This window comes from Galeopterus variegatus, unplaced genomic scaffold, assembly GCF_000696425.1.
Source record: "Galeopterus variegatus unplaced genomic scaffold, G_variegatus-3.0.2 Scaffold1191, whole genome shotgun sequence".
Lineage (NCBI taxonomy): Eukaryota > Metazoa > Chordata > Mammalia > Dermoptera > Cynocephalidae > Galeopterus > Galeopterus variegatus.
This window is the reverse complement of record NW_007727302.1, coordinates 15,944-32,339: the sequence shown is the minus strand read 5'-3', so window position 1 is coordinate 32,339 and position 16,396 is coordinate 15,944. Positions and strand designations below refer to the sequence as shown.

Below are 16,396 nucleotides of genomic sequence, written 5' to 3'. Positions count from 1 at the left end.
AAGGAAAAAGGGATTAGAAAGCAATGTCAAGAGAAGGCCTCCCTGAGGAGGGAATGACTAAATTGAGGTATAGAGAAAAAAAAAGTTTAACTTAGTCAAAATGAGAGAGAGGTGAAGGGATAAGTATGCCAAATAGAGGGAACATCAGATGCAAAGACACTGTGGTATCAATATATAACATATTGAAGGAAAGAAGCAAAGGCCAAAGTGCAGATCAGATAGAGATCAAGAGCTAGCAAGGTGAGAAAAGGGGCTGGAAAGGTAGGCCAGGGCTTTGTAAGACCACTAAGGATTACACACACACACATATATATATGTACTTGTGTGTGTGTATTTTTTTTTTTTTTTGCATCTGGCCAGTATGGGGATCCGAACCCTTGACCTTGGTGTTACAACACCGCATTCTAACCAACTGAGCTAACCGGTCAGCCCAGGATTATATTTTTATTTTTAAGAGCAATGAGAAGCCATTTGGATATGACACAATGGGTTTAAATAGATCTTCCAACTGAGGTATGGAGAACAGATTGGAAGGGAAAGGGGGTGAATGTAGGAAGATCAGGACACCAGTCAAAAGCCACTACAGGATCCAGGTAAGAGGAAGAAGTGGCCTGAACTACAATGGAGGCAATGGAGATGGAGAGAGGTGGAGCTGCCAATAACCACACAATCAATAAGCTGACAGAGCTGAGATTCAAACCCTGGTCTGTCTCACTTCAAAGCCCATGTTTCTCTCTACCTTGCCATTTATTCATTCATTCCGCAATTAGTTACTGATCATGTGCCAGGCCTGTGCCAGATGCTAGGGATACAGCCATGAATAAAACAGACACTGCTCTCATGGAATTTACAGTCTAGACATTAAACAAATAAGAAACAAACGATGTATACAATTATAAATTGGGATGAGTACCATGAAGAATCAATTTTAACAGGTAAAATTACCGATAAGGCTACGAAGATCTTCCAAACTGTTGATTTATTTATTTATTTTTTCCTTTTTTGTCTTTTTTCATGTCCGGCAACGGATCACAACCCTCAGTGTTGTGCCCGTACCGGACCAGGATCAGCAACGGGATCGCAACCCTCGGTGTTGCACCCGCACCTCGCTCAGCCAGTGAGCAGGAACCGGTCTGTATGTGGGATCTGAACCCTCAGCGGGAGCGCGCCGACGCGCTCCCAAGCGGCGCACTGTAGCAGTGCGCCACCGGGCCGGCCCCCAAACTGTTGATAATATAAAAGAGCCACTTGCCTACAGTGTGTAAGTGAAAGACTCTAGGAAACTTCGCCTGTCTGAGTTGGATACTGAGTATTCCTGGCCAGACATGAGCCTTCAGGGCAGAAGCTAGTTCTCAAGCTCAGCACCGACCCTGCTGAAATAGAAGTCTTTCCTAAAAGCAACTACTAACTCCTTAACTTACTTACATATCTCAACCTCAGGCAACCATCACGTACACATTTTACAATTAGTTGAGATCTTTCACACAGACTCATTCATTTGAACCACAAGGCAGCCCTATGCAGAATACAGGTAGGTTTTAATATCTCATTTGAGAGATGAGGAAACTGAGGCCTAGACAGTGAAGTGACTTAATCAAGGTCACCAAACTAGGAAGGCACCCAGATCTGCCATCCAGCTCTCTCTAGAAGTACCTCTGGCCAGGAAATCATGAATCTCTGATGAGGCAGCTGCAGGTCACTGAGCCTGGATAAAGTCACTCAGGAGTCCCATAAAATTCCTAAGAACAAAGATCAGGGACATTAAGCAGCTTGGGATAGGTTTCTAGAATGCAGCACCACCAGCTTGAGACACAGGTACTCTTGCCAACTCTCCCAGATTAGAACAGGTTCTCCTGGACTCTTTCCAAGTGCCTCTGACTAACAGAGAAAAGTATTTTTCCATCGCAAACACTGCAGGCAGGCACCAGACTCCTGAGAGGGGAGGGCAGAGAACACATCCCATATTCCCATATAGATGATCGGTAAAGTTACTTTGATACCATGTGAACTGCCCTAGCTAAGCACCTACCACTGGAGAAGTCAGTCTTGGGCAGCATTTCTCAGTCTTGACACTACTAACATTTGGGGTTGAATAATTCTTTGTTGTGGGGGCTGTCCTTGCATTGTAGAATGTTTAGCAGCATCTCTGGCTTCAACCCATTAGATGCCAGTAGCATCTGTGCATAGACTCTTTTTTTAGTCACTATCACACAACTAATGCCTCCCAGAAAGAGACTGACAGCAGCCCCTGTGCTGATTTGGCCTGCAAGTATGTCCTAAGAACAATTCACCACTGGAGCTTGTGAAAATAACTAGAGTCCAATAACTCCTTGTTCCACTAATGAGCTGCTTCTGACCCTGTGAGGAAATCTTGTTCCCATTAATGTGAGCAGCTGAATCTGATTAAACAGAAGCCCTGGGTGTTTCTTCTCAATGACACCAGGTCAGGACAAGGGCTTTCACTGCTGCTCGGAGGGAACACAAAGTTGGTGAATCAAATAGCAGGAGACTCCCATTTACCCAAAATCTGTTACAACAACCAGGATACTCAAACACCCCAGCTCTTAACCATTCCGGACTTAGGAGGAAGGGGAAAGTGACACTGTACATAAACAAGCGATCTAAATTAACAAGTTAATTAAACAGCTGAAATGTTACCAAAAAATAATGCTCCGAGTGGAGGTGGAGACCTGAAGCTAAGCTCCAGAGCAGCTGGGGTGACTCAGACAGTATCAGGGATGTGGGTTCCAACCTCCCACCCCAAGGGCTGGGCTGCCGGCCCAGACGTGGGTATCAGCATCAGTTACAATGCTTCAAAGCTAAAATCAAAGAAGCAACATCTTTGAGTCTTTATTAGTCAGCTACCTAACTAGTTAAAGGGTTTACTGACAGACTCAAACAAACTCATTACCATTTGGTAGTAAGTATACTTTACTGCACTGCAGTTCTTTAAAGACTGACTAACCACGAAACGCCTACCTGTTCACGCCAATTACTCAGACTACCGCTAGTTTCTATGCTACTTTTGCATTTTGTACTTAGCTCTACTGTTGCACGTCTCATACTGTAATGTGCTGAATCTGACCGCAGGTCTGTCTCTCCTAGTGGACAGTAGACTCCTTAAGGGCAAGATTTACATCTAGTACAAGGCATGGTACACAAACAGACCTTCACCACTTGTATGGCAGATAGATGGACAGATGGTAGGTAAAGTTTTCTATCTCTGTGTTCTGAGACTTAAGCCTATCCACACATTCCAGTGAAAAGGCATTGCCCATTTCTTTTCTCCTTTGTGTCTTCAAGGTTTAGTTTGTTCAATATGTGCCCAGTAAACACTAACTGATTTGGTTGGACTCCCAAATCCAAGAAGACAGATTGAAGCCTTCTTTTCATGAATCAGTGAATTCCAGGAAAGAGGCCAGAAACCCTAGCTGTCTATTCTGCCTTATGAGTATATGAATTTGAGTATCTTTAGCCTCTTTTAACTAGAAACAGTTTGATGCAGAAAAATGAGTACATTCAGATAGGCAGTGGCAATATAGAAGTGAACAAGACTATGGTGGCTTCCCTTACAGAACTTATTGTCTGGAGAAAAGGACAGATATCAACAATTACACAAATAAGCAGCTACTATGCTCTTTAAGAAAACCTTCTGTAGACTGGCCCAATCTCTAAGCAGTCTCAACCTCTTTGAAGACAGTCATGATTTTCCTCCAAATGAATGACACGCTTCCTGTTCAGCATCTTCAGAAGTGGTAATATGGAAAGTTTATTATACACCTTTGTTATATAGGCATCTATTCCAAAATGATGGTAAAATTTTTTACAAGCATCATAGATATGGATGCTCATAAGTCTATGCTTGTGAAATCCTGTAAAAGCCAGAAACTACTAGAATAACAGTCACCAGGTATTTAGTAGTCTATAGATGTGTGTATAGCTAGCAAGTAAGCAGGACAATAGTACGCAAGGGGACTCCTGAGAACCTCTGAAGTTCAGAAGGCCCTGACATGATAATAGGGCTTAAGAATTACAAACTGTCTGGGGAACTCTGTGTAAGTCAGCAGGAGCTCTAGGAAAGCAAGGATTAAGAGACTGCATAAAAAACAAAATCTGAGAACAAAGTCAGGAAGAGGAAGGCTAAAAAGGAGGACTACCCTAAGAGAAAGGTGAGAAACAGATGAAAGCTCAAAAAAAAAAATTCCAAAAGCTATATGGCATAACATCTGAGGGGTTATATGAGATGTCTGAATCGATGTACATAGTTTATTAGGGTAAATGAAAGTTTATATACATATATAAACTTACATACATTTATATATGCATATATATATACACACACACATACATACATATAATTTTTTTTTTTTTTTGGCTGACCAGTACGGGGCTCTGAACCCTTGACCTTGATGTTATATGTCACGCTCTAACCAACTGAGCAAACCAGCCAGCCGTGGGTAAATAAAGTTTAAATCAGAATACCATGCTACCTATGTCTCAAAGTATGCTCCTGTGTCAATCTTGAAATATGTATCTGTAACTTAACAATTTCTGATGCTTTTAATTTAGACTGAGGTGGAAATGCAAATAGAGTCATCTCTTCAGCTGTGACAAGGCAAGAACTCCCTGACAACTTGGACAAATTTTTGGGTGGTGCTTGCTACAGTGGATTCCTTCTCAAAACCTTATGGACTTTTAGAACCAGAAGGAGTTAACCTAACCCAAACTTGCCTTCTTGGGTACAAACCTGTGATCCAGAGAGAAAAAGCCACATATCTGGCTAAGGGAAGAATGAGACCCCAGGTCCTCCCCTTTCTAGTCCTTAAAGCTTTTTATCAATGAAAATCCTTAACTGAAGCATTCATAGCTGTTTAGACAGCTGACCCCTAGCTGCTCTTACCAACTGCAAATTCTCTGCTGCTCTCTCACCTGTCTGAGCAACAAGGTGTGTCCACCCACTCCAGACTGCAGTGACCTTTTCATTCTGAAAACAACGAGCTTCTATTTTCTGGGGCATAGGAAGGAAAGCTGCCTGGGTAGCCAGTTGCCCATGCTTGTTGCTTCCCCAAACATACAGCTCTCCTGCATCTTAAAAAAACAGAAAGGGAAAAAAGAGGTGAGTTCAAAATGATGGAAAATAACACAAGTCTGGAAAATAAGTGGTTAAAAGAAGTTGCTTTGTACTTACACTACAATACTGAGTGGAACCAAGCAGGATACAAAATTCACGTGTAGCATAATAACATAGAAGACTTTTTAGATTCTACACATAGGAAACAAGGCCAAATGTCCTTAACAGTTTAAAGAATAAGAATGTGTGACTCTTTTCTTCATTTTTCCACTCAACAAATATTTATTCCACACCTACTATGTGTGAGACATGTTTCCCTATTTTCTACGTTTTTAAAATACATGCTTAATAAAAATAAAAATAAAAATAAATAAATAAAATACATGCTTACATTACCTTTTGCTAGAAAAAAAAGTTTGAAAAACAAGAGGTTAAAAGATATATTACTTAAGCTTGAACTTTTTAAACATAATATTTCACTGCATGCCCAGAGAATATAATGCTACCACATCACACCTGTGCAGTACTTCAGATCGTTTCAACCTCACAATAATCCTGTGATAAAGCAGGAATGTGACTGACTGACATTGTGATTCAATAGAAACTGAGAGAATTCAGAGTCAATTGACTCTAGCTTCTGTTCCTGGATCTGCTAACTAGCTATTGACCTTGGACAAATCACTTCCTCTCTAAGCCTTAGTCCAGGAGAAAATTGGAAGAGAAGGCAGACAGATTGGTCTAGAAGAGCAGACAATATGACCGATGACATTGGTAACAAGAGTGACTGGTGGGCAACAGTGGGAAACCAGAGAACACATGTCTGACAAAAAAAAGCATTCACATTCAGAAATGTTTTTTAAATGAAAGCCAAACAAAATGAGACCATGTACTATAATTTACCCTATGGCTGTCAGTTTCTAATTCCTCAAAGGAGCTCTAAAACCTTTCCCAACTCTAACATTCTAAGCTTCTACAACTGTACTCTATAATACAGTAGTCACTAGCCACTTGTGGCTATTGAACACTTGAAATCTGGCTAGTCCAAACTGAGATATAAGTGAAAGACACACAATGAATTGCAAAGATTAACTGCAAAAAAAAAAAAGTGTCGCTTATTAATAATTTTTATATGGATTACATGTTGAAATATTTTGGATATAATGGATTAAGTAAAATATACCATTAAAATTAATTTCACCTGTTTCCTTTTACTTTTGAAATGTGGCTCACATATTTCTATTAGACAGCACTGTCTTAGAAGATAAATTAATCAAGCCTGGAAGATGTTAAATGACTTTTCAAGATCACATAGCTAATAAGGAGTCAAGTGGAGACAAGAAGCCAGGTCTTCTGCTTCTGCTGCATTTTATAACCTCCCAATAATGCTTTTTAGTATTGCTTGTCCTAGTGTTACTGGACAGCAGTTTTAGGTTCTTGGTTAAACCGTGAAGAATCTTCCACAGGACTGAGAGGAGTCTGCATCACAGTGAGCACCCATTCAGCGAAAGGCAGAAGGACAGGCAGTTGAAACATTCAAGCAGTAGGGCTTTATTGCAAAGCAAAAGTACATGCAGAAGGGTGTACAAGCATCCTTACGAGTAAGGAATGTACTATGGATTCTTAGGGTGAGGGTTTATATGTTGTTCTGCGATAGGAGTGTTTCTCTGTCCTAACTAAGGGGAGGAATATTCTACCGTGAGGGAGGATCTGAGGTAATTAAGGTTTAACAGGCTTATATAAGTTTGCATAAACTTCCTATCATGCATCACTGAGCTTCTGAAATTTTTGGTCATGTACAGTGGGGTCACTTTTCCCTTCACTTTGCCCTTTTTGGTCTAGTCTGCACTTTTGTTCCTCCTAGTTCACAGGCGATGCAGTTTTTTAGGGTTTTAAGTTTCTGTTCAAAAACCACAAAGTTCAAGGTGTAGCATGCTGATTGGTAGAGTGGTTAAGCTGTCGTCAGCTCATTATGGGTTCATTAACTGCAGAACAAGAAGGCGGCCAGTGCCAATCTGGTCTGAATATTTATGAGCAGCCTCCCTGGGGTGTGTCCCCATTCTATCCTGCCTCACTAGGGCAGTCTGGTATATTCCCCAAAACTGATCAAAAGCCAAACAGTATCATTAAAGGGCATTAGACCAAAGGTTCAGGAGTCTCCACTTAAGTCCCAACCACTTCTCAACCCACTGTTTGACACTGGGTACATCACTTCACATTCTGGGCCTCTGTTTCCTCTACTCCAAAATGAAGAAGTGTAAATCAGTGACCCAAGTCACACAGGTGACCCTGCAGCATTGACATTCTACAGTTCTATGAAGTAAATTTGGTCTATTTCATGCCCAGAGAGAGGGCAACCTCCCTGGACTTCATCAGGGTGTGCAAAGTATAAGGACCCCTTACAAGAGGGCAAAGAAGCCCCTCAGCAAAGTATCAACCCATTAAATGGACTGGTAAGCTACAAAAAGGCCATTGATGAGGAAGCCTGTGTTTGTAATAAGCCTTTGTTTATTTTAGTACAACTAAACCATCTTTTTGAAAGACAAACTGTCTTCCACATGAGAATCATTACACTATTCATGTTGCATCAGTAGGTAAAATTAAATTCTGCTGCAATGCCAAATAGTTACATAATCTATGACTCCAGAGAAAAGGTCTAAAGAGCACTAAAAAAATCCAATGTGTAACAGCTTGAACTAGATGAGGAAAGAGGGCTATTAATCTTGACAATTTTTAACTCACTTTCAAAATATCAAAAACTAATTCACTTTGTAAATATACTAAAAATCACTAAACTATACGTTAAAATGGTGAATTTTATAGGTGAATAACATCTCAATAAAAAATTCAACATCTATGTATTAAAAACACCATAATAAATGTGCCCTACATATGTGTGATGTTATGAAATATATACTTGGTACTTATTCCTTCTCCTGGCATACAACTCCTAAACTTCTTAGAATCTCCAAAGTGATGTCTTTTTGCATGCTAATGAGCTGACTAATGGCTGGCAGCCCCTAGGTAGCTTCAAGATGGAGGCTGGTTACATGAAAGACCAAGGCAGGATTTAGAGGATAGGGATTTTCTGTCCCATACCCCAACCTCTGGGGAGGGGAGAGGGGCTGAAGGTTAAGTTGTTTACCAATTGCCAGGGATTTAAACAATCTTGCCTATGTAATGAAACTTCCATAAAAACCTAAAAGGACAGGGTTTGAAGAGCTTCCTGATAGCTGAACATGTGCAGGTTTCTGGAAGGTGTCATGTCTCTTCCCCCATACCTCACCCTATGCATCTCTTCAGCTGTATCCTTTGAACTATCCTTTATAATAAACCAATAAACATAAGTAAGTGTTGCCCCGAGTTCTGTGAGCAGCTCTAGCAAATTCATCAAGCCCAAAGAAGGGGTCATGTGAACCCCAATTTGAGGCGAGTAGGTCAGAAGTTCTGGGGGCCTGGATTTGCAACTGGCGTCTGAAGTCTTGGGGGACAGTCTTGGGGAACTGAGTCCTCAAACTGTGGGATCTGATGCTATCTCTAGGTAGATAAGAGTCAGAATTAAACTGAATTAGAATACACATTGCTGGTGTCTGCTGCAGAATTGCTTGGTGGTGGTAAAGAAAAACCACACATTTGGTCACAGAAATCTTCTGTGTTGATTGCGGTTCAGTGAGCATAATTGCTGGTGTCTGCTGCAGAATTGCTTGGTGTGTGGGGAAAGAAAAACCACACATTTGGTCACAGAAATCTTCTGTGTTGATTGCGGTTCAGTGAGCATATAGTAAAAAAAAAACTTTGGTTTGTTTATTCTTATATATTCTCAGTATGAAATAATAAATTTACAAATTACAAGATTTTTTAAGATGATGTTAGCAAGCAATTAGACAATCTCTAGGTTTACATAATGTTAGTCATTTCAAATTAGTACAAAGGAGAAACACTTCCTAATCCACCCTTATTCTCAGAAAAGAATGCCTTCCCCATTCCTCATTTACTGTTGGGCATGAACAAATCACTTCTCACCCTGGGGTTTCTAGTCCTTACTCTATAAAAGGAAAGGTGGGACCAGATGCCCAGTGGAGACCCTTATAGTTGGTATTCATTTCAACTCAATGCTTTTAACAAACATGTAAATCTACTTAATATGAGATACAGTCTAAAAGTGGTGCTTCTTTTGATAGCTGGCTGTTTTAAATTCATTAAATAAATCATCTGTGGCTCAGAATCTGTGAAGTATTTAAACTCTCACACTATGGCTCTGAAAACAATAACAGTTTCTCAGTTGGACTACATTGCAAATTTGATGAAGAATGCATGCCATGATTCATTTAATATATTATGGACAAACCTGAATTTGCACATAAAACACTATGTATGAAAGCCCCTCCTCTTTTCTTAAAAAATGTAATGCATTCAACACTATGAGAGGTCTTACCAAAATAAATCTCTCAGAGGTATAGTCTCCAATCTACCAGCAGGGGTCAGAGCAATCTGGGTTAAAGGGAAGGGTTAACCTTCACTTTCAAGAAAATGTTGCTTTGCCTTGTAAGAAAAAGTTACTAGGAAAATTTATACAGTATTACTTGGGCATGTCAAATGGATGAATGGACACACCCAAACAGAGAAATATAGTATGAGTTTAAAAAAAAGAACAGATAAGACAGAAAAATAGATCAAAGAGGTAGATAAATTAGAGAAATAAGTAACAATATATAAAACAGATTAGAGAAATATATATATATATATATATAAATATACACATATATAGATACATAGATTAGAAAGATACAAAGATGAAAGATAAATAAATAGAAAGATATACAGGTAAATAAACAGAGCAGATAAATACAGAGAGAGCAAAGAGGGAGATAAATAAATGGATTAGAAAGAAATAGATGGATAAAATAGGTTAGTTTGAGATTAAACAGCTAGAGAATATAGATAGGTAGAAAGCTTAGATAGTTATATTAGACACTGAAATGGATTATATGTATAAGAAAGCAACATGTTATACATAAATTTACTGTTCAGAAAAAAAACTTTCCTGCTGATTATATGATTTGACAATGACAATTACCCTGAAAGATACTTTTATCCCTACTGTATAGTTGACAAAACAAAATCAAAGGAAAAGGAAGTGAGCCTGTGTTTGATGTGAGTGCTTTATATGTATATGATATTTAATTCTCATAACTACCTACAAAGTACTTTACAGACAAGGAGATGGTCTCAAAAAGGTAACATAATTTGCCTAAGATCATACCTGTTGTGACATCAGAATTCTGGCTCCAAAGTCTATGACATTCCCTCTTTATCTCGATATCACCACTTTAGGTGGTTATGTACAGAATTCTGTATGGCACGTAAAACTGTGAAAGAGCTAGTACCTACCTGTTAATGCAGCTGAGTGGTCTGAGCCAGCAATAACACAGATTGCTTTAGAATTCTCTAGGCCTAAAGGGAAAAAAAAAGTTTCTTCTGTTGAATTACACTTAGAACAAACTGGGCAGAAAGGATACTCTCAGCCAGCACCCTTTGAGCATGAGGAGAAAACTCTCAGCCAGTGCAGGCAGGTCTGAGTTAGCAATACTGGCCAAGAACTTGGCTGCCATTGTACGCGGACCAGTAACACACCATGGACTTGAACAACTAAGTAAATATACTGAGGATAAAGGAGCCGATTCCTCACTATCAGAGAAGGGAGGAAAGGTATAAATATGAAAAGGGGGAAGGCTAGAATGTGATATTGGACTGCCATTGAAGAAATCAGTATAAATTCATGCTTTCCAGAAGAGACAGATAAACAGAAACAGGTGTACGATGCAAAAGTATGCATGTGTGTGTGTATATTTCCCAGCTCTGTCTGCTACATGGGTCTAGAAGTAATGCCATCTCATAAATTCAGTTGCTATCATGTGCAGGCAATTAAATACAAACCCAGGCCTCCTAAAAACACACAAGCAGAACTAGATTTTGAACTGCTCTTCTATCTCACAAACAGGGGGGAAAAATGGTTTTTACATTTTTTTTTTTTTTTTCAAAAAGATGACCGGTAAGGGGATCTTAACCCTTGACTTGGTGTTGTCAGCACCACGCTCAGCCAGTGAGCGAACCAGCCATCCCTATATGGGATCCGAACCCGGAGCCTTGGTGTTATGAGCACCACACTCTCCCGAGTGAGCCACGGGCCGGCCCGGTTTTTACATTTTTTAATCCAGCACTTTTCCTCCCTTAATTACAATGCCTTCACAGACAAGGCATAATCCCAATCAACACTGCTAGAATTTGGGTACCTGTGGTAACATGTGGTCTAGCATACATATACATAGTCTTATTCTGTAACTTTTTTTCTGATATTGTTTAATTAACTAGTGTCTTAATAAAATGGCCTTCACGTCTTCAAGTATCCTGTGGAATATAATAATAGGACAAGGCAGATGTTTCTGGCCACATTCACCAGATTGGAAGTAATGGGACCCCTAGTGGCCAGGTGAGAGGGGACAGTCATGGTTCCAGCATTTTCATTCTCCACATGGGAGAACGAAAATATAAAGACTTTGAGGATAGAAAGCTGATGATCCATTCTAAAGTCTCATGAGAAAACTCCCCCAAAACAACTCTGAATCTAAGCTGTGCTCCAACCAGATCCCAAACAGGTTGTTTAAACTACATAGAATAAAAAACATTCTTTATTCCTTCTAGTTACAGACACTGTACTAAAATATAGAGTAGAATAACACACATTTCCTACTCTGAAAAAGCTCACAATCTTTGGCATATGAGAAAGCTTATAAACAATTCATAACAATAACAATACATTGTTCTATCCATGCATGAGAAGAAAACACAATGCAGGATAAAAGAGGAAAGAGTAGTAGAATAACACACATTTCCTACTCTGAAAAAGCTCACAATCTTTGGCATATGAGAAAGCTTATAAACAATTCATAACAATACAATACATTGTTCTATCCATGCATGAGAAGAAAACACAATGCAGGATAAAAGAGGAAAGAGGCTTTACTGAGGAAGCTGTATCTCAGGTAGGCCTTGAAAAATTCTTAGGATTTCTCCAGGCGGAACAGGAAGGAAAGGCATTTCAGGCAGAGGTAACAGTTTGCACAAAGGCACAAAGGAATGAGAAAGCAGGATATGCCTAGGGAGCAGTGAATACCTTGATGAAGAAGAAAAAAATGTTTGGGAAGTATGAGTTTATATTATAAATGTTTTCAATGTCATGTGAACTGGACTATCTGTCCAGCATTCAATATCCTCTTCGCCTTTTCTAAAAGTACCTTCCCTGACTCAACCCATGCGCTTCAAGGAAGTAACTCCACCCCCAGGTGAAGGAAAGAGCCTCCAGGACTTAGAATAATCAGAATGATCCCAACACCCTTGTACATCATTCCCACTGCAGCCTACCCTTCCCTTTTCTTTCCCCTCCCCTCAAAGTCTTTCAGTTTTCCTTCTCCCATGTTCACCTCATGGCCTAAGGTTTTCGAGCTGGAACCCTGACTGTCCCCTCTCACCTGGCCACAAGGGGCCCCATTACTTCCAATTTGGTGAATGTGGCTAGAAACATCTGCCTTGTCCTATTATTATATTCCACCCCTTCCCACCACTCTCAAATATTCCTTTTTTATTATGAGCTACAGAAGAGTAGTTAGAGGTTTTCTGTACAGATCTTCCTACAGCCAATCCTCAGTACACTGGGTCATAAAGTTAGAGAGTTAGAAAGGAAGAAAGGGGGAAGAGGAGATAGCGACATGATGCTTTATACAGAGAGAGAAAGGCCAACAAAGAGAATAGAGAGTAGAGAGAGGGAGAGCTGACAGAGAGAGAGAAGGAGAAAGTCCTACAGACCAACAGACTTATGGGCAGAACACTTATTACCTACTCCTTACATTTCCATGCAGAGAGATTTCCCTACAGGAATACTCCTAGCCCCTCACTCTTACTTCTCTTTTGGAAGAGAAAACTGGGCACGTGAGGCACAGTCCTTCTGGGTTCTCCCTTTGGGGTGTGCCTGCCTGCAGAGAGGTGCACCCTTGTGTCCTCTTGGCCATGCAGTAAGCTTAGCAGGGCAGACACTGTGCAGCTGCTCCAGTGCCCAGTGGGTAAGTTCAATCTGGGATTCAGAATTTAGAGGTTCACTATTACTGCACATTGTTTCCAAACACCTAATCACATCTTCCAACTTTGCTTTTAACATTTCTAGAGCTACCATTTTGACCTCCACCTGTCTGACTTACATCTATCTCTCGATGGGTTCTAAACTCTAGCAGCAAAGAGTGTTGCTTTTACTGGGCCCACAAAAAATTTCAACAAGATTAATACCAATCAACAGAGAGAATTAGACAGGGAGACCAAGAAATAGCAGAAGTAGAAATCCATTTACCCACTTTCTGCACGTCTGTGTCTCTACTCCCTGACAAAGAATAAATATAGGACTAAGACAAAATAAGGGCCTCACCTGTTACTCTGCTCGGTTCCTTTGCTGTCAAAAACAATGGGAGAGTCTGCCCAGGACACAATCGTCGCCCAGATGATGCCAAACCAGTCCCCCACTGGAACACGAAGCCACTTGCTTCCCAATGGAGAAGAGAAAATAGAGAAAATGCGTATTAGGATAAAACCAGATTGCTCTTTGAACCTCACAGCTATGGGAAATTACCAGTTCATTCTCAGTTAACATGAGTTTTCCCAACTGGACCTAGCAAAATATCTTTCTTTAGCTTACTGACCAATTATATTTCACAAACAGGAAAAAAAAAAAAGTTATTCTCACAGCCTACAGGAGACTAAAGAGAGACACAACAACTAGTGACCTTTCTTTAGCTTACTGACCAATTATATTTCACAAACAGGAAAAAAAAAAAGTTATTCTCACAGCCTACAGGAGACTAAAGAGAGACACAACAACTAGTGACAACTAAATAGAATGTGGTGTTCTGAACTGGATCTTGGAAGAGAAAATTGGCATGGGGGTTGGGGGAGAGTATTCTGGAGAAGTACAGTTGCTTCAAGGGGTCCTATGACTGATCACAGAGATTACCACCAAGTAATTCACAAATCCAGTCTTCAGGACAATCTAAGACCATCAAAGAAAACTCCAATATGGTAAAACTTCCTCCAAAAATTTCCAGGACACTCCTCCAGAGTCAAATCACTGGAATAACACCTTGTTCACGATTAACCTGAAAACCCAGACTCCAGACTAAATGGAAAAGAACCTCAAGTCCATTCCTCACATTTACTAGATGAGAAAACTGAGGCCCTGAAGAAAGCATGTCATTTGTGCAAGGTGACAGGGAGGTAGTAGCAGAAAAAATGCTAGGACTTAGCTCTCCTAACACCTAATATAGTGCCCTTTCCACCATACCAAGATGAATTCAAAGGTTCCTAATTGCCAAATAAATATATATTTATCACTGTAAGATAGCTTAAGAGCCTCAGTTTCAGTGGAATGGCCTTTTATTTCCATGTCCACTGAATCTAATTCATGTACCCATTTTCTGAACTTCATACAAACACATAGATGAAATTCCATGTCCTTGGTCTACAGTCAGATGTGTGCTACTATCATCCATCACCCAACAGCAACATTAAGGTTCTGCTCCTCTAGAAGTATCCTATAACCAACAGTCCTTTAGGCTTTAACAGACAAGTTTGCTTTGTGAAAAATAAGCTATAACCACTGAGCACAATGTGAGCAAAGCACAGTGTTGTAATAAAACAAAACTGACTATCTCTTAAACAAATAAATTGCCAGAGGGGGGAAATACAGATTAAAAGAGACTTCAGATATCTAATAAGGGGTTAATATCCAGGATATACAGATAACTCCTAAAACTCAACAAACAAGAAAAACACCTGATTAAAAAGTGGGCAAAAGACTTGAATAGACATTTCTCCAAGACAACATATGAATGGCCAATAAACACATGAAAAGATGTTCACCATAACTAATCATTAAGGAAATGCAAATCAAAACCACAAAGAGATACCACCTCACATTCATTTGGATGCTACTATCAAAAAAAATAGAAAATAAGTATTGGTGAATTTGTAGAGAAATTAGAGCCCTTGTGCACTGTTGGTAAGAATGTAAAATGATACAGCCACTGTAGAAAACAATATGGTAGCTCCTCAAAATATTAAAAATAGAATTACCATATGATCCAGCAATTCTACTTCTGGGTATATATCCAAAAGACTTGAAATTGGGATCTGGAAGCGATATCTGTACTCCCATGTTTATTGCAGCATTATTCACAAAAGCCAAAACATGGAAACAACCCAAGTGTCCACTGACAGATGAATGGATAAAGAAAATATGATACATATATACAATGGAATATTATTTTGCCTTAAAAAAAGAAGGAAAATGAGGGCTGGCCCGTGGCTCACTCAGGAGAGTGTGGTGCTGATAACACCAAGGCCACAGGTTCAGATCCCTATATAGGCATGGCCGGTTTGCTCACTGGCTGAGTGTGGTGCTGACAATACCAAGTCAAGGGTTAAGATCTCCTTACCGGTCATCTTTTTTTTTTTTCCTTTTTGTCTTTTTCGTGACCAGTAACGGGATCGCAACCCTCGGTGTCGCGCCCACACCGCGCTCAACCAGCGAGCGGACTGGTCTCTATATGGGATCCGAACCCTCAGCGGGAGCGCCACCTCACTCCCAAGCGCCGCACTCTACCAAGTGCGCCACTGGCCGGCCCACCGGTCATCTTTTTAAAAAAAAAAGAAAAGAAGGAGAACGGTCATGGACAAATCTGGATGATATTATTCTAAGTGTAATAAGGTAATAAGGCAGAAACAGAACAAATACTGAATAATATCACTTATATGAGGTATCTATAATAGTCAAACTTACAGAAGCAAAGAATACAATAGTGGTTGCCACAAACTAGGGGACAGGGGAAATAGACAGCTGTTTTTCAACGGGTATAGCTTCAGCCATGCTAGATGAATAAGTTCTAGAGACCTGTGTAGAAGAGTGCCTACAGTTAACAATACAATACTATGCACTTCAACGGTTGTTAAGAGGGTAGATCTCATGTTTTAAGTGTTCTTGCCATAAACACACACACACAAAATCCAAAGAGACACAAGGAAACCTTGGGAGGTGTTGGATATAGTTATTATCTTGATTATAGTGACAATAATACATGTATTTGCATATGTCCAAACCCATCAAATTATACACATGAAATACACACAGTTCTTTCTATATCAATTATGCCCCAATAAAACTGCTACAGTGCGCCACTTGGGAAGTGCAGCGGCGCTCCCGCCGAGGGTTCGGATCCCACATACAGACCG

General features: G+C 40.0%; 1 protein-coding gene across 1 annotated transcript in view; it reads right to left on the bottom strand.

The window, feature by feature from the left end:
• The window catches only part of LOC103592652 (secretion-regulating guanine nucleotide exchange factor-like), a gene marked incomplete at its 5' end in the record, with an annotated part of 221,382 nt that extends 207,727 nt beyond the window's left edge, over nt 1–13,655 (bottom strand). Inside the window, 3 exons of the mRNA XM_008575455.1 lie at nt 4,930–5,088; nt 10,460–10,522; nt 13,542–13,655. Coding sequence (XP_008573677.1) covers nt 4,930–5,088; nt 10,460–10,522; nt 13,542–13,655 — 336 coding nt within the window. The remainder of the gene's footprint in view (nt 1–4,929; nt 5,089–10,459; nt 10,523–13,541) is intronic.
• Nucleotides 13,656–16,396: the final 2,741 nt, after the last annotated feature.